General features: G+C 57.4%; 1 protein-coding gene across 1 annotated transcript; it reads left to right on the top strand.

Annotated features, from left to right (window-relative positions):
• Positions 1–2711: 2711 nt before the first annotated feature.
• On the top strand, positions 2712–21095 carry Clptm1l (CLPTM1 like). The gene is made up of 17 exons (XM_004666098.2): positions 2712–2904; positions 3574–3674; positions 6822–7011; positions 8909–9057; positions 10252–10330; positions 12903–13020; positions 13287–13381; positions 13960–14044; positions 15080–15183; positions 16179–16244; positions 16700–16750; positions 17340–17422; positions 18145–18179; positions 18760–18815; positions 18899–18943; positions 19419–19534; positions 20544–21095. Exons 1-17 carry the CDS (start codon positions 2743–2745, stop codon positions 20626–20628), a joined length of 1620 nt encoding a protein of 539 aa, XP_004666155.1. The 5' UTR covers positions 2712–2742; the 3' UTR covers positions 20629–21095.
• The last annotated feature ends 551 nt before the right edge of the window (positions 21096–21646 follow it).

Genomic DNA, 21646 nt, shown 5'->3' with positions numbered 1-21646 from the left:
TAGCGAAATCCTCTCTCAGAACAACAACAACAAAAATTACTGGGGAGAAATTGGAAGCATAGGGCCCAGTTAGACACCCCTGAAAAGTTGACAAGCAGATCCTAAAGGAAGGAGTCATCAGGCAGGGGTGTAAGGATCAGGGAATCTACATTTCTGCCTCAGCCCTGTAGGTACTGGTGAGCCAGAACCAACCCTGTCCCCTTCTCTCTTCCACATCAGTCTTTGCATCCACAAATCCTGCTCCCTCCTACTCAGAGAAAGCCAGTGCCCCTGTGAGTGCTCCTGAGACCCTCAGCCTGAAGAGATACCCTGTCTGTGAACTCAACAGCTCCATTTCTACAAATGCCCAACCATGTATTTGACTGTGTGTGTGACACGGGAGAGGCAGGAAGAGCCCAGCCAGGGGCACCAGTAGCTCTAACAGTTCGAGGGTCGCTCCTCTATAAACTCTCCTAGCAGGAGCAGGACAGCTTGTCCCAGCATGGGCTCATTACTGTCACTCCACCAGAATACATCACGTGCCTGCACGCCCTGGAAACTGCAACAAGTTTCTAACCCTCCTTGACCTCTGCTGGCCTCTGCTATGGGCAAGTCAGGGCATCTAAGAATCAGGTATGATTTTTCTTCCAAAACAGCCAGACCCTACACCTGAAAATGCAGCTTAGCGGAAGTCGGCCTGCCTGTCATGAAAGACACTGGACACAAGTCCTAGCACCACACCAAAATAATAATAATAATAATAATAATAATTAAGGGCTGGAGAGATGGCTCAGCAGTTCAAGACACTCCCTTGCAAGGCCTGATGGCCTGGATGTGATTCTCTAGTACCTATGTAAAGCCAGATGCACAAAGTGGAATTCATTTGGGTGGCAAGAGGCCCTGGAGCTCCTATTTTCATCTTTTCTCTCCCTCTCCTTGCAAATAAATAACTTAATTCACTAATAATTAATAAAGCCGCGAGTGGTGGCGCACACCTTTAATGCCAGCACTCGGGAGGCAGAGGTAGGTGGTATCTTCAGTTCAAGGCCACCCTGAGACTACACGGTGAATTCCAGGTCAGCCTGGGCTAGAGAGACCCTACCTCAAAAAAAAAAGCAAAATAATTAATTTAAAAATTAAGAGCCTGATTCCCCACACATTAACTTTTATATTGTAAACCAAGAAATCTCAAAGTAGATTAAAATGAAGAGACACACATGGTCTTATCCAGTAGGGAGCAGATGTGGTAAGCCAGATGAACGAGGTGGCGCACGCGCCTGGAGTTCATAAGCAGAGGCTAGAGGCCCTGGTGCACCCATTCTCTCTTTTTTTAAATCTGCCTTTCTCTCAAATAAATAAATAAATAAATAAATAATAAAAGAAAATGGAAAAACAAAATCTTGAGACGGAGCCCACCTCTGCGTTAGGCAGGACCCCAGCTTTTGTGACACAGGGAGCAAGAGGGTCGTGAGGTTCAGCGGTGGGAAACTGAGGCAAATCAGGGTGGGTGGGGAGGAGTCAAACTGGCCGCTCTGGCAGTCCTCCAGCCGGCCAAGGGTCCTTAGACTCGGACTCAAGAACTCCCAATGCCTGCTGGCAGCTCACGTGTGGAAAGTCTGGAAGGGATTTCTACGCGGCTGTCCAACAGTTCTGGATGGTCTTAATTCTATATTATCAATTTTGTAACAAAAGCCAAAAAACTTCCCGCGCCTGGGGAAATCAGGTGAGTTTCCTGAGTGAGCGAGATAGTGTAACTTTTTACATTTTATTTCGATCTTATTTTTCATTTATTGAGAAGAGGCGGACAGAGGCGGAGAATGGACACTCCAGGGTCCCCAGCCGCTGCAAACAAACTCCAGACCCATGCGCCACCTCGAGCATCTGGCTTAGTGGGTCCTGGGGAATCGAACCTGGGTCCCTTAGGTTTTACAGGCAAACGCCTTAACCATTGAGCCATCTTACCCACCTAATTTTTAACTTTTTTTTTGTTGTTGTTGTTGTTTTTCCGAGGTAGGGTCTCACTCTAGCCCAGGTTGACCTGGAATTCACTCTGTAGTCTCAGGGTGGCCTCGAACTCACGGCATTCCACCTACTTCTGCCTCCAGAGTAATGGGATTACAGGCGTGTGCCACCACGCCCGGCTTATTTTAGCTTTTTTTAGAAATATTTTTATTATTTTCTTATTTTCAGAGAGACAGAGGCAGACAAAAAAAGGCAATGGGCGCACCAGGGCCTCCGGCCACTGCAAACGAACTCCAGACGCTTGTGCACCTGGCTTACGTGGATCCTGGGGAATCGAACCTGGGTCCTCAGGCTTTTTTCTCCCGCCCTCTTTCAACGCCTTGAAGCGACCCCAGAAGAGCTCCAAGAAGCCCACAGCGACCGCCTCGCCGCGCGCCCCTGGCGGCCACCGCACCTCCCACAATGCCCCGCGCACGCCGGAAGCCCGGCGCCCTCGACTGACGTCACCCGCGCGCCCGCCCTCGAGTGCGCGTGCGCGGCACGGCCGAGTCCCCGCCCCCTCCGCCTCCCGGAGCCGCGCGTGCGCGTCGAGTTGCGGAAGCGGAAGCGGAAGCGGCGGCGGCGTCCGGCGAATCCCTCGGCGCCAGGTGTGGGCGGCGGGGAGTTATGCGGGGCGGCCGGCGTCCCGCGCGCGGCCCGTTGCTTTGCCCGGGGCGGCGGCGGCGCTGGTGGTGGCGGCGGCGAGGGCGCGCGGCGGCTCTCGCGTGAGCGGCCCCGGCGGGGTGGGGGTCGCGCGGCGCCATGTGGAGCGGCCGCAGCTCGTTCACCAGCCTGGTGGTGGGCGTGTTCGTGGTGTACGTGGTGCACACCTGCTGGGTCATGTACGGCATCGTGTACACGCGCCCGTGCGCCGGCCACGCCAACTGCATCCAGCCCTACCTGGCGCGGAGGCCCAAGCTGCAGGTGAGCGCCGACCCCCCTCCGCCCGCCCCCCACCCCGGTGCCCGACGCCGCGTGGTCCGGCCGGGGACCGGGGTGACAGCTGCAGGTGGCAACTCCCCCCTACACACACACACACACACACACACCCACCCCCACCCACCCACCCACACACACACACACACACACACACACACACACCCCGTCCTGAGCTGCCCACCTGCCACCGCCCGCTGTCCCGTCTGCACCCGATGACAGCGGACGTGGAGTTAAGTTCAGAGAAGTCATCGCCTCCCATCTCACGGTGGGGGAGCGAGTCCCCTCTAGAAGGGACAGCCACGTGCTTCCAGGCCGATGACTCTGGCCCCTTGCCCTTTCACTTTGGTAGGTTTCACTCTGGCCCAGGCTGACCTGGAATTCACTCTGTAGTCTCAGGGTGGCCTCGAACTCACGGCGATCCTCCTACCTCTGCCTCCCGAGTGCTGGGATTAAATAGGCGTGCGCCAACCACGCCCGGCCTCATCACTTTGGAATTGTTTTTCCTTGTCCTCCTCTTCCTCATCACACACAGCCACTTTGGTCAGGCCTGGGTTCCGGCCCTGTAGTCCCCAGATTGCTTACCCACCCCCTGCAAACACGGTAATGTTTCTGCCGGGGTCTTTTGGGCTAACATTCTTGTCACACCCTTTCCAGCTGAGTGTTTACACCACCACGCGGTCCAGCCTTGGTGCAGAGAACAACGTGGACCTGGTCTTGAATGTGGAGGACTTTGATGTGGAGACAAAATTTGAAAGGTGTGAGTGTGGGACAGAATGCCGAGGTGGGGCCCCCTGTGTCATTGATAGCATTGGGTATGGAGTGCATTAGCCTAGCCAGAGAGTCTCCCCTCGTGTCTTTTAAAAAACAATAGGAGGAGCCGGGTGTGGTGGCGCACACTTTTAATCCCAGCACTCCGGAGGCAGAGGTACGAGGATCACAGTGAGTTCATGGCTACCCTGAGACTGCATAGTGAATTCCAGGTCAGCCTGAGCTAGAGTGAGACCCTACCTCAGAAAAAAAAATAAATAAATAATGATAGGAGGGCAGGAGAGAAGGCTTAATGGTTAAGCCACTTCCCTGCAAAGCCTAAGGACCCAGGTTCAATTCCCCAGCGCCCACGTAAAGCCAAATGCACAGTGGCACATGCATCTGGAGTTCTTTTCTAGTGGCTGGAGGCCCTGACGTGCCCATTCTCTCTGTCTTCTCCCTAGCTTTCTCTGCTTGCAAGTGAATTAAAAAATAAGATAAAGATAGGAAGTACACAGACATTCATGCTGAAAATAGGTGACGAGCTTGCCGCTTCGGAAGTAGGTTTTGCTTTTGATGGACGTGTGGTACGCCACAGCTCACACCGTCTCAACCACAATCCATCTTGGGGAAGTAATGCACCTGTTGTACTGAGAAAAAAATGTAGGGAAGCAGAAAGCAGAAAGTCATGAGTAAGAGCAGTACATTACCATAAGTCAGTCTGTTCTGCTGTAGTTTTTATTTACTTGAGGGGGGGGGCGGGGAGGGAGGGAGAGAATGGGTGTGCCAGGGCCTCTAGCCACTGCAAACAAACTCCAGACGTATGTACCACCTTGTGCATCTGGTTTGTGTGGGTCCTGAGAAATTGAACCTGGGTCCTTTAGCTTTGCAGGCAAGCCACCTTAACTGCTCAGCCATCTCTCCAGTCCCCCAACTGTACTTTTGGGAATGAAACATGGTTTAGTGTTTGACATGATTCCAACTTGTAGAAGTTCAAGTATGATTTTTAAAATGACTTGCTTGTCAACTCAGGGTTATTTGCTGCTTGGAAGGTCGTCAGACCTACTGGTCAGTCATCCCTCCCCCTCAAGCTCATCACTGCTGGGGCTTAATAGCCAGTTGACTTGGCAGTTACAGTTCCCCTCTCCCCATCGTGACCAAATGGGGCAGGAAGTGCTGGCTCCTTCACCTTCAGTCAGGTGTAGCTTTCACAGAGGTGAATACTGTGTCCTGTGTGTCAGGCTCTGGGCCCTGTGCCCGTGTCCCTGGAGAGAGAGAGGGAGAGAGGCTTTTATCCTGGAGCCTGGAGGGCATTTGAGAAGAAGAGCTCGAGCACAGCTCTCCTTCCACCCTCTCTGCCCTGTCGTACGCAAGGACTGCGGAGCGCTGGTGCGCAGCCAGCACCCGTGTGATCTGAGAGCCACTCAGCGCCAGGCAGAAGCACCGCTGCCCCTGTGCCCCTGTGGGGGAGAGGAGCCCTGGCTCTGCGCGCTTCTTTCTACAGCAAGAACGACTTAGAACTCTGGAGCCCGGCGTGGTGGCGCACGCCTTTAATCCCAGCACTTGGGAGGCAGAGGTAGGAGGATCGCCGTGCGTTTAAGGCCAGCCTGAGACTACATAGTGAATTCCAGGTCAGCCCCAGCTAGAGTGAGACCCTACCTCAAAACAAACAAACAAAACAGCAACAACAACAAAAACCAAAACTTATCTGGGCTAGAGAGATAGCTCAGTGGTTAAGGCACTTGCCTGCAAAGCATAACAACTCACGTTCCCTTCCCCAGTCCTCATGTAAAGCCAGATGCATAACGTGGCACAAACATCTGGAGTTTGTTTGTACCATCTAGAGCCCTTGGCATTCATTTCTATTTTCTTTTTAAAATATATTTTTTAAATTTTTTATTTATTTATTTGAGAGTGACAGACACAAGAGAGAAAGACAGAGGGAGAGAGAGAGAGAGAGAGAGAATGGGTGCGCCAGGGCCTCCAGCCTCCGCAAACGAACTCCAGACGCGTGCGCCCCCTTGTGCATCTGGCTAACGTGGGACCTGGGGAACCGAGCCTCAAACCGGGGTCCTTAGGCTTCACAGGCAAGCGCTTAACCACTAAGCCATCTCTCCAGCCCCATTTCTATTTTCTCTTTCTCTCTGCTTGAAAATGAATAAATAAAAATAGTTTTTTAAAAAAGGAATCACTCAGAACCCTGGTGTGGAGAGTTGTAGAGGAGGTGGGGTGAAGCGCTCCTGAGGCAGACGTGTCCGTGTGTGGTCTGTTCGCGGAAGTGCACGCTGCAGCCTGAGGCGGCATGCGGGCCAAGAGCTGGGCACCTGGCTGCCACAGGGCTGAAAATCCATTTTGGCGGCCAGTGGTGTGCCATATTCAAAATGAAAACCAGCCACCCATAGCAAATAGTTCATGCTTCCTGGCCGGGCCGGAGAGGCACTTGCTTCGTATTGAACTCAAACCAGGCTCTGAGTTCCGAGCCTGTGACTTGGAGTTAGGTTACTTAGTGTGCTGTGGGGATGAAGTGACCGCTTGCTAGGTCCAGTGTAGTTCCTCCTGCGCTGCTCAGGACCCCGTTGTCTTCTGAGGCTCTCGGAGAAAACCAGAGGCAGAGGCGCTGGCTTCTCCACCTCGCGGGGACTGGCTGCCCATGCGTTTCGAAGGGCTCAGGACACGTGCATGTTCTGGGAGTGGTAATAGCCTAGCCTAGACAGGTGGGTTTTGTTCTTAGTAGTCCTGAGCTAAAATTAGACAATGTGAAACTGTTACCTAAAGAGATCTGAGGGCTGGAGAGATGGCTTAGTGGTGAATGCGCTTGCAGGCAAAGCCAAAGGACTCGGGTTTGATTTCCCAGCACCCACATAAGCCAGATGCATTGTCGGTGCATGCACCTGGAGCTCGTTTGCAGTGGCTGGAGGCCCTGACGGGTCCATTCTCCCTCCCCTCGCCTCCCGTAAATAAAATAAGAATGAAGTATTAAGGAGATCTGAGTAGCCTCTTCGCATATGTGCAGAACATACGTGCCACAGTGTCCCGCACAGCAGGTTCAGTGCTGGGAGGACTGAGCTGGAGGAGCTCAAGCTGGAGGCCCGTCTGGGCTGAAGAAATCAAAGTTCGCACATAGGGCTCTGAAACGCCTGCCTCCTCTGTTCCAGGACAGTTAACGTCTCTGTACCAAAGAAAACCAGAAACAACGGGACGCTGTACGCGTTCATTTTCCTGCATCATGCTGGGCTCCTGCCCTGGCACGACGGGAAGCAGGTCCACCTGGTCAGCCCTCTGACCACCTACATGGTCCCCAAGCCCGAGGAGGTGAACCTGCTCACTGGGGAGGCGGCGGCACAGGTGAGTGTCTCCCCACACCGCTGCTCAGGTGTGCCTCCGCAGCAGCTGACATGCACTTGGGGTGAGCAGTGATCCCCAGCCCTCTTCAGACTGCCCCCATTCCTGAAGGAGGCCCGGGTCTCTTCCTGGTGTGGTGGCGTGACCTGCAGAACTCACCTGTGCTCTCCTGTCTGGATTTTTCCCTCAGGACTCCCATGTGTCCTGCTGCGTGTAGGACTTCACGTTTATTCAGAGCCGCACTTCACAGTTTATACCAAAGAGATGGGTGCTAGTTACATTTGGTTGATCTGTAGAAAACGATATGTGGCCAGGCATGGTGGTGCACGCCTTTAATCCCAGCACTTGGGAGGCAGAGAGGTAGGAGGATCGTGGTGAGTTCAAGGCCACCCTGAGACTCCATAGTGAATTCCAGGTCAGCCTGAGCTAGAGTGAGACCCTACCTCGAAAGAAAGGAAAAAGAAAACTTATGTGCAGAAAGGAAAACGAGCTGGGTGTAGTTGCGCACACTTTAATCCTAGCACTCAGAAGGTAGAGGTAGAAGGGTTGCCACTGGGGACTATAGAGTGAGTTCCAGGTTGGCTTAAGCTAGAGTAAGACCCTACCTCAAAAAAAAAAAAAAAAAATTAGGGCTGGAGAGGTGGCTTAGTGGTTAAGCACTTGCCTGTGAAGCCTGAGGACCCAAGTTCGAGGCTCAACTCCCCAGGACCCACATTAGCCAGATGCACAAGGGGGCACACACGTCTGGAGTTCGTTTGCAGTGGCTGTCAGCCGTGGCACACTCATTCTCTCTCTCTCTCTCTCTGCCTTTTTCTCTCTGTCTGTGTTCTCAAATAAATAAAAATTAATTTAAAAGAAACAAGGGCTGGGGAAATGGCTTAGCAGTTAAGGTGTTTGCCTGCAAAGCCAAAGGACCCAGGTCCAATTCCCCAGGACCCACGTAAGCCAGAACAAGGTGGCACATGTGTCTGGAGTTCGTTGGCAGTGGCTGGAAGCCCTGGTACACCCATTCTCTTTCCCTTAGCCTCCCCCACCACCAAATAAATAAAATACAATATTTTAAAAAAAATTTTTTTAAAAAGGGCTGGAGAGATGGCTTAGAGGTCTTGCGCCCATGTATGCCAGATGCTCAAGGTGGCATGTGCACCAGGAGTTTGTTTGCAGTGACTTAGAGGCCCTGGTGGGCCCGTTCTCTACCTCCTTGTCTGTCTGTCTCTCACTTTTTCTCTCTTAAGTAATTAAAAAAAAAGGGGGGGGGAACCTGGAACTCAAAGAAGTGACTTGCTCGGCTAGGCTTGGCGACCTTTGCCTGTACTCCCAACACGTGAGAGGCTGAGGCAAGAGCCCTGCCCCAGGGCTAGGCCAGTCTAGGCTACAGAGTGAGACCGAGTCTCAGAACCCCATGTGCTCACTCCTCGGGCCGTGGGGTAAAATGGCGATATTCAGTGTCTAGGTCTGTGGTGAGCGGAAGGTGCGATAAGGGAAGACCAGGCAGAGCCTGGGAGCAGATGTAAAACCCAGACGGAAGCCTCTCCTGGCTGGCGTTCTCGTGCTGTTTTGGGGACTGCACTTCGTGGTGTCCCACGGGGACCGTGGCCCTTCCTCCCCGCTGGTGCCTGCTCTGGGGACGGCCCTGGTAACTGCAGTGCTGCGCGGGACTCGTGCGGGAGAAGGCGGCGTCCTGCCAGCTGTGTTGGCACGCCCCCCAGCCCCGCTGCCCGGAGCTGCCGACCCGCTCAGCCAGTTCCAGGGTCCCCCTGCTCTGCCCCCTCAGGATCGCATGTGACTGTTCGTGAAGGGAGGGAGGGATGGGCAGGCCGGCAGCCGGGTGGAGAGGCTGGCTGTCCTGCTTCCCCAGGCCCACCGCAGACTACGCGCCCTGTGTTTCTGTCCTTGACAGGAGCAGATCGAAGCCGAGAAGAAGCCGTCCAACGCGCTGGATGAGCCCGTGTCTCACTGGAGACCTCGGCTGACCCTGAATGTGATGGTGGATGACTTTGTCTTTGACGGGTCCTCCCTGCCTGCAGATGTGCATCGGTACATGAAGATGTGAGTGTCCTCGGCCGGGGCGGAAGGCTGCTGTGCGAGCTTTCTGCATGGCGGGGGCCGTGCTGCAGGGGCCCATGGCGGCAGGGCGGGTTGCGGCCGAGCCCTGCAGTCCTGGGCGCTGCCCGTGTTGCGCGCCGCCACGGCCCCAGACTCTCGCTGCCGGAGGCGCCTCACAGGATGGCCGAGAGCGCTTCCGGCGGGGGCGGCTTGCCCTTGAGCCCTGCCAGTGCCCCGGGCAGAAACGAAGCAGCAGTGGGCTTGGCTGCTCTTGGCTTCAGCCTGTCCCCGTGCCACCTGGGCTGTGGACCTGGCTTTGATTTACTCAGGCGAGAGCTGGTCTTTAGGCCCTGGCTCTGCTGTTGTCTGCCGATGTTACTTCTGTGGCCACTGCAGGCGTCCCTCCGGGTGAGACCCACAACATGCTGCCACGCGGTGTCCTTCCTGCTCTCTGCGGGTCAACGCGGTGGTGGCGTCCTAGGTTTTTGGTTTTTTGAGGTAAAGTCTCACTCTGGCCCAAGCTGACCTGGAATTCACTGTGTAGTCTCAGGGCGGCCTCGAACTCACGCCCATCCTCCTACCTCCACCTCCCAAGAGCTGGGAATGAATATGTACGCCACCATGCTTGGCTTTGTCATAGGTTTTTAATTTTTTGTAAGACTAGAATCTTTTTTTTTTTTTTTGATATATGTGTGTTGCTTTGTGCCTTTTGGGCAAGCACTCTATCACAGAGATACCTCAGCCTTGAAACACTGTTTTTGTCCCCACCCCATTCTGGAGAGCAGAGCCAGCACTCTGTTTACAAAAGCTGTCTGCCGCCGAGTCTTGTTTTTAAGTGTGTGGGTCGCACACGTGGTCCGGCACTTCCACGTTGGACGTAGACGGGCAGCGTCGCCCCTTGTCACTAGTCTCCTCTGTCAGGAAGTCTGCAGTGTGTAGATCGCCTCCTCCCAGGGCCTGGCAAGTCCTGCGGCGGTTGCCCTGCACCCGCTGCCAGGGGTAGGGCTCTCCTGCTGTAGCAAGGACCGGCCACACCGTGTGAGCGTCGTCTCCTACTGCTGTTTGCCTGCGGCCTGGGCTTCCGGTGACCGCGATGCAGTCGGGTGGTGCTGGCTCAGAAGCTCAGAAGGGTGAATTTAGCCCCCCCCCCAATGCAAGTCTGATCCTGACTTTGGGACATTGTGCTTCACCTCACAGGATTCAGCTTGGGAAGACGGTGCACTACCTCCCCATCCTGTTCATTGACCAGCTGAGCAACCGCGTGAAGGACCTGATGGTGAGCCGCGTTCTCTGCCCAGCTTGCTTGGGCCGCGCCCAGGAAGTGAGGGCACAGTCCTGCACGAGCAGCCAGTGGCATCGTCTGTGACCCCGTCAGCTTGCTCCGGGGTGGGGCGCCGTGCTGCCTCAGCAGTATGACTGGTTAGAGGCCTGCCTTAGGACCTGGTGGGGTCAGCAGTCTCAGCCCTTAGCCTTTTGTGGGACCCTCTTTCTGCTCAGGGGCTCTTGGCCGAGCACTCGTCACGACCATAGCTGCTAAGCCAGCAGGGCTCCGTCAGAGCAGCGCCTGCCCGCCCGGGCCTGGTGTGTGCGGCCTGTGTCGCTTCGCGGTGTCGTGTACCGCGTCCCGCCCGCCCGCATGACTGGCCCTGCATTAGGACAGAGGCGGGTGTTTGGGCCCATCCTGGAAAGGAGCCACAGCTCGTGGGGTGGCCGTGGGTGAGTCCACAGCCCTGTGGAGGTGAAGTGGCTGCCGTCTGGGTTCTGGAGCCCGTGTTGCAGTCAGGGAGCGTGCTGTTCTCCCAGAGAGCGAGCAGGAGGGCTGAGGCTGAACTTGGGCTTTGCGTTGTGAAGAGACTTGGCAGTGGTTAATGTTTCATGTCACTGTGGCACCGTGCTGAGCGCTTCCTGGACGACGTGACAGCTGCTGCCTGGAGCTGTGTCAGCATCTTTGCACAGCTGAGGTCGTTCGGGGCAGAAAGGCGAGCTCTGGTTAGGGCCCAGGTAAACGCAGGTGCGGTGGCGAGCGCCAGCGTGTCTCCACGCCGTGTCCTGTGTGAGCCCTTCCCGCAGCAGCCCCGGTCTTCTGAGGCTCCGGTGACAAATGGTCACTTTCTTACGTGGAGGAGCACTCGCTGAGGCTCATAGAGTGCAGAGAGCTTGCCAGAGTGAACAGCTGCTCTCTGCCTGTCCAACCCCTGCGGAGTCCACTGCTTCCTGGGACTCGTGGTGACAGACTCTCTGGACCGTTTACCTTGAACCCCAGACTCCCTGAAAGCAGGGTCTTCTGCTTTGCTCGGGCACCATCTGCTTAGGGCAAGGCAGTCACTGGGATGAGCGCTGACTGGCTCCCAGCCCCTTCTCTGACTTTGTTTCTGTTGCCTCTACTGAAATACACGTGCTCTGCTTTTTTTTTTTTTTTTTTTATTAACAACTTCCATGATTAATTAACAATATACCATGGTAATACCCTCCCTCCCCCCACTTTCCCCTTTGAAACTCCACTCTCCATCATATCCTCTCCCCCTCTCAATCAGTCTCTCTCTTATTTTGATGTCGCCATCTTTTCCTCCTATTAGGAGGGTCTTGTGTAGGTAGTGTCAGGCACTGTGAAGTCATGGATATCCAGGCCATTTTGTGTCTGGAGGGAGCACGTTGTAAGGAGTCCTACCCTTCCTTTGGCTCTTACATTCTTTCTGCCACCTCTTCCGCATTAGATCCTGAGCCTTGGAAGGTGTGATAGAGATGTTTCAGTGCTGAGCACTCCTCTGTCACTTCTTCCCAGCACCATGGTGCCTTCTGAGTCATCCCAAGGTCACGAAAAGAGAAGGTTATGTTTTGGTAAAGTGAGAGTAGCATTAATATAAGGGTATGAGAAGTGCTTACTGGGAAGTTTGATGAACCATAGTATTTACGTTTAGCCAGACACGTGCTCTGCTTTCTGAACTTGGGGGTATGCCTGGGAAAGACCTGATGGTGCAGGATCCTCAAATGGTCTTGGAGACAGTGCCCGGTGAGTGGCTGGGTGTCCACGTGTCTGTGCGCGGACCTCTCGGTTCAGGTCCAGGCCGACCTCCGCAGAGTCCCTGTCCCCGTGTCGCTCTTGCTAGAGCAAGTGCAGGCTGTGTCTTTACTGGAGGACACGGGCCTGGGCGTGCAGCCAGCAGGCGTCCCCGGAGAGCGTGCCACTTGCTTTGTCTCTGTGAGCTGCTCCTCAGACCGATGCCCACTCAGGAGGCACCCTAGCCACTGTGTAGCTAGCAGGCTGTGTGAGAGGACCACACAGGTATCCCTGGCACAAGCCTCACGTGTGCTGGACCCTGGCGTGGCTCAGCTCTGTGTCCACCACACCCTTCTCCCCGCTGTGTCCGGGCACATGGATCAGATGGTGCACTCCGTGTCACGAGACACGGCACCAGTGTGTGTCTCACCCCGCTGGAGTGGGTGTGCTGCAGGGTGCAGGCTGAAGGGCACGTTCTTTCAGAACAGGGTCACACGCTTGGCCTGGTGCCCAGCCCGTCTCCTGGGCTGGAGTGCAGCTTGGGAAAATGGGTGGGCTCACAGGGAAGCGGTCGGGAAGGACACATGGGACCCCGTGGGTGGGATGACCGGATGCCTGCCCTCCTCAGAGAGCAGGCCGAGGCGCTCCCGCCCTGTGGGAGGGGTCTTCATTGAGGAGGAGGGGCCCAAGGTGGAGGGGCCCCGAGCAGACTGTGATACAGGAAGTTGCACAATGCCCTAGCCAGGCTGTGCGGGGACAGAAAATGGGCGAGCGTCTTCCGGGCGTCGGCCGTCAGGACCCGGTGCCTGGCTGCGGGCTGTGCTGACCCGTCACCCGCGCGCTCTGGCAGGTCATCAACCGCTCCACCGCCGAGCTGCCGCTCACCGTGTCCTACGACAAGATCTCGCTGGGGCGGCTGCGCTTTTGGATTCACATGCAGGACGCCGTGTACTCGCTGCAGCAGTTTGGTGGGTGCCCACAGCTGGGCAGGGCAGGGCAGGGGTGAGGGGTGTGCACTAGCCATTTATCCAGCAGCGGCCCGCAGTGTGGCCCACCTGCTGATGCTGGTGGAGTCTCAGCTGTGCTCCTCTGCGGTGGGCGTCATTCACAACACAGTGCTTTAAATGCCAAAGCTCCTGTCACGTAGACTCTGCTACTGAGGACTTGAAACGTGTCGCAAACTCTGTGCCGCCGGCTTGCCCCGCGTCAGGATGGGGTCCTCCTTTCCTTGCAGGGTTCTCAGAGAAGGACGCGGACGAAGTGAAGGGGATTTTTGTAGACACCAACTTGTATCTCTTAGCCTTGACCTTCTTTGTAGCAGCATTCCACGTGAGTTGTCGCCCGTAGTCGCGGCATGGGCAGTCAGGGCAGATGGAGAGGCCCCATGAGGAGTGCATAGCCACGGAGCCTCTGACACCCCTTGTCCAGGAGCCCACACCCCTGGACGGTGCTGTCCTCTAGTGCACGCTCAGGAAGACAGGGGTCCTTCTGCCGCAAGCTGGGTGTAGTTCGGGTGGAGAATGGGACGCACTGGAGTGTGCTGGAGCTGGGCGCCAGTCACCCCAAAGCAAGTGTCACTTTGTATTTATTAAGAGGCCAGCGTCTAGACCGATGAGTCTGTGGGAGGTCTGCACAGTGGATGGGACCAGTCTCTTGGAAGCAGGACTTGGGGCTGAGGCGGGACCCTTGACTGGGACCCCTGGGGAATTCCAAGTGGGAAAGGTATCACCTCCTCATCCCCGGGTATGCGCCCTAGGATCTGAGTCAAGGATGTGTGTTCGAGAAGCACCACATCCGGTCCCTGCCAAGTTCCCTGGCTCTGGCCTGCAGCGCGGCTGGGGAGTGAGTGGATTCTGTTCAGCGCGCAAGTGACGGGCTCACACTGCCATCCTGTTGGTTCTCTGCAGCTTCTTTTTGATTTCCTGGCATTTAAAAATGACATCAGTTTCTGGAAGAAAAAGAAGAGCATGATCGGAATGTCCACCAAAGCAGGTGGGGCCCAGGAGCATCAGCTCACCCTCGATGCCACTGCCCGCGTCCCTGCCCGTCTCCCCACAGCCCCGTCTGTGCCCGGGCAGCAGTGCGCACCCAGGCTCTGTCTGCTTCAGCAGTCAGCCGCATGAGTGTCTCTGAGTCCCGAGAACCACCAAGATTGCAGACTGCTGAGGTCCAGGGCCTGGCACGGTCCTTACCGTGGGGTTGACCTGGTCCTGTTGGCCTGTTGTTCATGGGGGCACATGTAGCGCCATCCTCCCTCGTGGCAATTTACTCAGCTCCAAGAGGCCCTGGGACACGGTCTGTAACCCGAGGGGCTCTGGCTGCTGGCTTTGGAGTCAGTTTTCAGAGGAAATGGCCTAACACAGTGTCCCCGTTGCGTAGGAACAGTGTGATGATGTCATGGCATGAAATTGGAGCACTGCTTCCTCTGGCCTTCTAGAAGGGGCAGGGCTAGAGTTGTGGGCTGCTGGGGTGGACACGGGTGTGAGGGACAAAAGAGGAAGGCTGCTGCTCGTCCCCTGAGCCCAGCAGGTGTCCGCGCAAGGCTGTGCTTCCCGTGAAGGCCGACCAAGGGCAGCCCCGCGCGCCACCAGTCTCCCGGGGGAGGCCCACCTGCTGATGGCGGCAGCGATGGCCCTGACCAGGCGCGTCTTTGTTTAAAGTGCAGCTTGAAAAGCCGAGCACAGTTCTGTGGGAGAAACGGCGCAGGGGAGGGGAGAGGGTGAGGAGGTGAGGGCCAGCCCTGTGCCCGCTGGTTCACCTGTGGGCCCGGGTCCTGCCCTCGGCCCGTCTCTGGTAATCTGTCTTAAATGCTTCACAGACATGCGTCGCCTTTGCTTTGTTCGTTTTATTTTTGTCCCCCGTGGTGTTGGGCCTCGAACCCAGGACCTTGCACTCTGCCACGAATCTGGTTTCGTCTGAATGGGGCAACGTGGGCGAGGAGGGACCCAGGAAGCTGTGTGCGCTGGGTGCCCGGGTGGGCGCAGCGCCGCTGTCCGCTCTCACTGCGTTGTGCACCTCTGTCCCCAGTGCTCTGGCGCTGCGTCAGCGCTGTGATCATCTTCCTCTTCCTGCTGGACGAGCAGACGAGCCTCCTGGTGTTGATCCCGGCTGGCATCGGGGCCGCCATTGAGGTCAGTGCTGCGGGCCGGGCTGGGCGGGGTTGCTGTGAGCTCTGTTCTTCAGTGCTTTCTCGGTGGTCTGAGCCCCAGAAGGAGCTGCTCTCCTTCCTGGGGGACAGGTGGGCTCACCCGAGCCGGGTCAGTCTTCTAGAGACACATGAGCCCAGAGAGAAGCTGCTGGAAGTGTTGGGGTGGCAGTCCTGAGGAAGGGGTCCACCCAGTTGGCAGTATCTTGAGGGTGCAGACTTGGGAGGGTGCGTCCTGGTGGGCAGTATCTTTTGTTTGTTTTTCGAGGTAGAGTCTCACTCTAGCTAAGGCTGACCTGGAATTCACTCTGTAGTCTCAGGGCGGCCTTGAACTCACAGCGATCCTCCTTCTTCTGCCTCCTAAATGCTGGGATTAAAGGCATGTGCCACCATGCCCGGCTGTGGGCAGTATCTTGGGGGTGTAGACTTGGGAGGGTGCATCCTGGTGGGCAGACCCTGGGTTAACACATTTGATAAGCTGCTATGAGTTAGGCAGATGAGGTGTCCTTCATAGAGTGCCTGTTTGGCTGAGAGGTGAGAAAGGCTACCACATGGGCAGTGTTTAATGTCACTTGGCCCCTTACAATGTATTACTGCTGTTAGGGGCTCATGAGAAGAGTCCATGTGTGGAAGGATGGCTCTGGACAAGGCATAGACCCAGGAGTCCCGTTCTCAGAGCTCAGCCCTTCTCAGTCCTGGTTAGCACTGGCTCTCAGCACTGTGGAAGCCTCTTGACGCGTGAGGCCTGTGTGACACCCGGGCTGCTTGGCGTTGGCCCTCCCTGCCAGTGCCAGCGTGAAAGCCCGTGTCGGGAGCCATGTGCTGGGCCTGCCCCAGGTTCAGGTGCAGAGCCTGCGTGGTCCACGCTGGCCAGGAGGGGCGCGGGGAAGAGAAGCAGTGGGCAGGTGCGGCCAGGACCGTCCCTTCAGCCCCTCCTCTGCGTCTCTGAATCTCAAGCGTAGGGCTTCTTTTTCCCTTCAGCTCTGGAAAGTGAAGAAGGCGTTGAAAATGACGGTGGCCTGGCGGGGCCTGCGGCCTGTGTGCCAGGTGAGGTCTCTGGTGCCCCTTCCAGATCCGCTTTGCCCTGCGCACCCCTGCCCGCGCAGACCCACCCTCCGAGTCACATGACCATCATGTGACTTGTGTTTATGCCCTGGCACAGGGCTTCCTGGCACATGGGTAGGTGCATGCTGAGGTGCTCTGCAGGGTGGGGCCCCTGCCCTGGGTGGCGCTGCGGTTCTTGGCTGTGGGGCTCCTGCAGCATTGGTGCCAGCTTTCTTACTAGCTGCCAGTTCTTTCCGTTCCTCGCTCAGGAGACCTAGTAGGAATGAAGGGTCTGGAGCCTTGGTGGCTGAGGGTCAGGTGTGGTGTGGTGAGTGGGGGTGGTCACTGTCGCGGGCCCGGGGCAGGTTGTCCTGTGGGTCCAGCACCGCTCGCTGCTGCAGCCCCAGCCTCGTGCTGAGATGTCATCCTGAGTTAAGTGATGATGTGTTTTAAAACAGTTTGGCACCTCGAGTGAATCTGAGAGGAAGACTGAGAAATACGATACCCAGGTAAGCGTTAGGACGGTTTATCATATAGGGTGCTCAGAAGCAGAGCTGTGACACTGTGGACTGTCGGGGACAACTTTGCTGGGAGGTTGATGGGCCAGCCTGAGCAGACATGGCGTGTGTGTCTTCCCTGGGAAGGGTGGGCTCGCAGGCCCTGTCCCCGGGAAGAGGGTGGGTCCTCCCGGGTGTGGGACGCTCCCCCAGGCAGCGCTTGCACGCAAGGCCACAGGGAGGCCTCCACTGGCCACGCTGCTGCACGGGCCGCGTCAGGCATCATGGCGTTTCTCTAGGGCGCTTTTAGTCCTCTGTTGGGACTGCTCGGCTTGGTCAGTGCGATGGCCCGCCCACCACGCGGGGGTGGCCCGAGCCTGGGACCTGTCGCAGGGCTTGTCTGCCGCGTCACTGCCACTGCTGCCCTGGTGCGCGCACGCTCTCGCTTGGGGTCTTTGCCCTGTTAGGCCAGCACCGAAATGTCGTCTGGGTCCTGTCTTTTTTTGCTTGCTGTCCATTGTCCTGAGTTAATTTCCGTGACCACGTCTGCCGAGCGATGTGTGCGGGCTGTTGAACTGGACGCTGCCTCTGTCTCTCGCAGGCCATGAAGTACCTGTCGTACGTGCTCTACCCTCTCTGTGTCGGGGGCGCCGTCTACTCGCTGCTGAACAGCAAGTACAAGAGGTGGGTGTTGCTCACCCCGGGCCTTCGCTTTCCAGCTCACAAGCCCAGCTTGGTTTCTGAGCCCAGAGAATGCACACCGGGGGGCTGGCTCTGGCCCTGCTGCTTGTTGGCAGATGGGAGCCCTTGCTATGCCGCTGTGGGCCCCGGGTTCTCAAAAGAAGGGCTGCAAGGCCCCACCAGCCTTGCCCTACTTGACATGCAGTGGGCATGGGTGCCTCCTCCCTGGGAAGCGCAGGCTCCACGCTGCGCCGTGCTTCGAGAACAGCGGATGGAGTTGGCACAAACCACACAGTTGCTTTGCTGATAGGCTTCAGCTGGGTGTGAACAGTCAGAGGGACTGGACTCAGGGTCCTGGGTCGAGCTGATGTAGATCTTGCCAGAGGGAATCACAGTGTTGTGAGCTCTGCACAGGCAGCTGGTTGTGTATTCACTAGAAGCCTGGTGGGAACGAGCTCTTGTCTGTCCCCGTGTGAGCTCATGTCCATGGAGTAGTAGTGTGTGCAGGCCCCCTCAGGTTTGCCGGGCTCCTGGGAGACGTCGTGGTGTCCTCCAGAACCAGGGGCCAGGGCTCAGCCCTAGGTCAGCCTGGCCTGGTTCTGCTGGACACGAGGCCTCCTTTGGCACCCCAGCTGCCCGGAGTGCTTGGGTGCTGGGAGGGCTTTCAGGACAGGGCTGCCCCGTCGCCTGGGCCTCTCTGAGGGTCCCCTCTGCCTTCCTTTCAGTTGGTACTCGTGGCTCATCAACAGCTTTGTGAATGGTAAGTGCGCCCGTCTCCTCGCTGCCTGTGGGGAGCGGCGCTCACACAGTGCTGCTCTTCCTCAGCCGGGGTGCGGAGCTGCGGTGCCCGGCATCCTGGCGCCTGAGCGTGGAGCGGGGCCGCCGCCCGAACCTGGCAGCCTCAAGGGAGCAGCTAACCTTACCCGAGCATTCACGCCGCATCTGGACATCCAGTTTCACAGAACCACCCAGAACAGTGTGGCAAGGCGCCTTGTGTAGACAAGCTGGGAGGGTGGCCCAAGTACTGGACATCCTGTGGCCAGGCGTCTGGGTGGGCTGTGAGCGGCACTAGGCAGGCCAGCCTCCCGCTAAGTAGGTGACCCCTAGGCAGCAGCATTCTTTGGCGCGAGTCCCAGATTGAACCCCGCATGGGACCTCATGTGGCTGTCCTCAGCCTACAGCGACCCAGTGGCAGCACATGCTTGATTCTGAGGGACCAGAGTTCAGTGCAAACCATAGAAAGTATCTTGCCCTGGGCATCCGTTCTGTTGGTGAGCTCAGCGGCGTCGCGGCCGGGGCGCAGTGCTTGGTTCTTCATGGCGTCGCCCGTCTCTCCCCAGGCGTCTACGCCTTTGGCTTCCTGTTCATGCTGCCCCAGCTCTTCGTCAACTACAAGGTAAGGCCGCAGCGGCGTCTGCTCGGGCAGCGGCCTCTGCTCTGCAGGCTGCCCGTAGCTGACTGGGTCTCTCCTTGTCTCAGATGAAGTCGGTGGCACATCTGCCCTGGAAGGCCTTCACCTATAAGGTAGGCTCTGAGCCTGTGCCGAGAGGGTAGCTGGCTCAATAGTACGTTTCTTGTTGAGAAATAACTAAGACGTGTAATTTATAAACTCTGAAGAACCAGACTGTAATGGGCAGCATGTGGCATACTGTCATGGTAAGGGAGGGTTTGGAGTGAAAGACACCCCTGGTCCCCGGGACCATTGCCTGAGCGGCCGCAGCAGCACCAGGAGGCTGCTTGCTGGTTCAAATGCAGCGCTCTCAGCCCCGTGCAGAGTCTCAAGAAGGAGCCGGCTCACGCGCCTGCGCCCGGCCGTCCTTGGCGCTGACAAAGCTGGGGGTGCCCGCGGCGGCCTGGGGCCCTGCCACGGTGCTGGCTCGGCACGGCTGCGCCGCCTTGTTTTCCCGTCCTCTCTGCTAGCCTCGTGGTGACATGTCCTGCTGTTGCCTGAGGAAACGGGCCCGTGGGCTACAAAAGCCCGTCTCGTCTGGCTCTGCAGGCTTTCAACACCTTCATCGACGACGTGTTTGCCTTCATCATCACCATGCCCACATCCCACCGGCTGGCCTGCTTCAGGGACGATGTGGTGTTCCTGGTCTACCTGTACCAGCGGTGGTGAGTGCGCCCGCAGCCTCCCGTCTGTCTCGTTCCAAGCAAGGACGCGGCAGGTGCTGCCTTTGCTGTGTTGCCCAGAACTGGCGTTTCCGCTTTGTCGCGGGATGGCACACAGCAGGGGACCGCCGCGTCGCGTCACGGTGGTCGGGGGCTTCGTGTAGCAGACTGGCCGCGCGCCCTGCGGGCGGAGGCCGGGACTGCAGGACGCTCCCTCGCTGGGACCCGACTGCACCCCAGCAGCCAGCAAAGCAGGCAGCCCTGCAGAGCCCCCCATGCTCAGCCAAGGAAGCGCTTTTGTGGGTTACACACCTGGCCCTGCTTCGTCCCCTCTGGCTTGGCATCTGGCCTCCCTGTTATGTGGGCACGGCCCTGCCCTTGGCCTGGACCTCTGTGTCCCCAGGTGACTAGGGCTTCTCTGTGCACTGTTGGACCCCGTGGCTGCCACTGGGTGTTCAAACCTCTGCCTGTCCCTCGTTCTGTGACCTGCTCACCGCACCGGAGGCTGCCTCCCTTGGTGTCCCTATGGTGTCAGTCTCCCAGAGCGGCAACTCGCCCCATGCCAGGGGGCCTGCTTCCAGATCTGCCCTTCCCTGCTGCGACTGCTCGTCCGGGCGTGAGTGTGTCCGGGAGGGAAGGACTGTGTCACAGGCGCACAGCGCCCTGCTCAGGGGTTGTCTGAGCGTCGCTTCTCGGGTGTCGGGGGCACAGTCCGTTCCCTGACACATGTGAAGGCCGAGTGGGCATGGGGGCACTCGGGCACTGACGGGCCTGCCGCGCTGTTGCTGAGGGTCGAGGCTCGGAGCAGGCTGCCTTGGCCCTCCTGTCTGGGGCCACCGTCTTCTCGCCGGTCCACCCTGCAACTGCAAGCCTCGGAGGCGAGAGGCAGCCCTGCGCACCCATGCTGACCCGGTGTAACGCAGAGGCCGGCTCGGGAGTGACTGCAGGGACGCACGTCCCCCCCGACCGCGCGGGCTCGCCTTGCCAATGGCCACTGTCTGTGTTCTTGCAGGCTTTACCCTGTGGACAGGAGCAGGGTGAACGAGTACGGCGAGTGTTACGAGGAGCAGCCCCAGCTGAAGCCCCACGCCGACTGAGTGCCCAGGCCCCGCCCGGCGCCCGCCGGCAGCGCGGCACTCGCTCAGGGACGCCGAGTATTCCTGGAGCACGGCCCCCTAGACACCACGTCAGCGTTGCCAAATCCCTGAGGGCGGGTCTCAGCGTCCTCGGAGCCCCTTCTTGTGTTCGAAAGGAGCACACGGCCCTCGATGCCGCCACCCCACACGGACATATGCAGTGGGTCTCGCTGCCAGCACCAGGCACGAGTGCCCATCCAAGTGAGACTGCCCAGCAGTGCTCCGTAGGCCCAGTGGACACGAGAATGCCAGGCTGCCCCTGCGCGTTGGTTTTTCAGTGCTCCTTAAGTGAATTTCAATGCGTATGGAGACCCGCTCCATATGGACTCTGGGATCACATGGCTCTTTGTCCCTTTTGTTTAAAATTTCATTGTTTTAAGCTTAATGTATGTATGTTTCTATTTTAAAATAAATTTCTCTGGCTGTGACATTTTTCTTGACCTGGAGAGATAGGAGCTATTTCAGATGTTTGAAGTTTAATCTCGTCAACACACGTTTCTGAAAGAAGACAGGGCATCTCCCAGCGGTTAGCTTAAGAGCTCGTGTCTGTCACTAAGGGCCAGTCACAGCCACCAGTGCTCCAGGTCAGCCATACTCTGGGACAGATGCTGTGGAGACAGGAACAAGGCCAGAAGAAAAGCGTTCTCAGAGGTGGGCAGAGTGGTAAAACTATCCAGAGTGTGTGTTGCCTGTGTGGCCCGGAGGCTTGCTTGTGGCCGAAAGTGTTTTCTGATAGCCATGCATGCGCATGCCTCGTTCTCCCAGTGCGCCGTATACACAGTGCCCTCCCTCCCGGGGAGCCAGGCAGGACATTCAACCCCGTCTGCACCTGTGTGCATGACACAAGATCCAGTATATGCAAGCTGGAGTCCACATCAGTACCTGGGAGTCTATAGGTGACAATAGGCATTGTAAATTTGACTCAGCGATCCCAAAGAAAGACTGGCCTCACGTAGTCCCTTTAGTGTGAGCAACCTAA

Source organism: Jaculus jaculus, chromosome 20 (genome assembly GCF_020740685.1).
Source record: "Jaculus jaculus isolate mJacJac1 chromosome 20, mJacJac1.mat.Y.cur, whole genome shotgun sequence".
Lineage (NCBI taxonomy): Eukaryota > Metazoa > Chordata > Mammalia > Rodentia > Dipodidae > Jaculus > Jaculus jaculus.
The sequence above is the reverse complement of the archived record's forward strand: the minus strand, read 5'-3'. Positions and strand labels throughout refer to the sequence as shown.

Bases quoted from the DNA above. Each gene is read 5' to 3' on its own strand.
- Clptm1l (XM_004666098.2), top strand. From the start codon at position 2,743: ATGTGGAGCGGCCGCAGCTCGTTCACCAGCCTGGTGGTGGGCGTGTTC. The intron at 13,021-13,286 runs GTGGGTGCCCAC...CTTTCCTTGCAG, and splicing joins GTACTCGCTGCAGCAGTTTG to GGTTCTCAGAGAAGGACGCG. The intron at 18,180-18,759 runs GTAAGTGCGCCC...GTCTCTCCCCAG, and splicing joins CATCAACAGCTTTGTGAATG to GCGTCTACGCCTTTGGCTTC.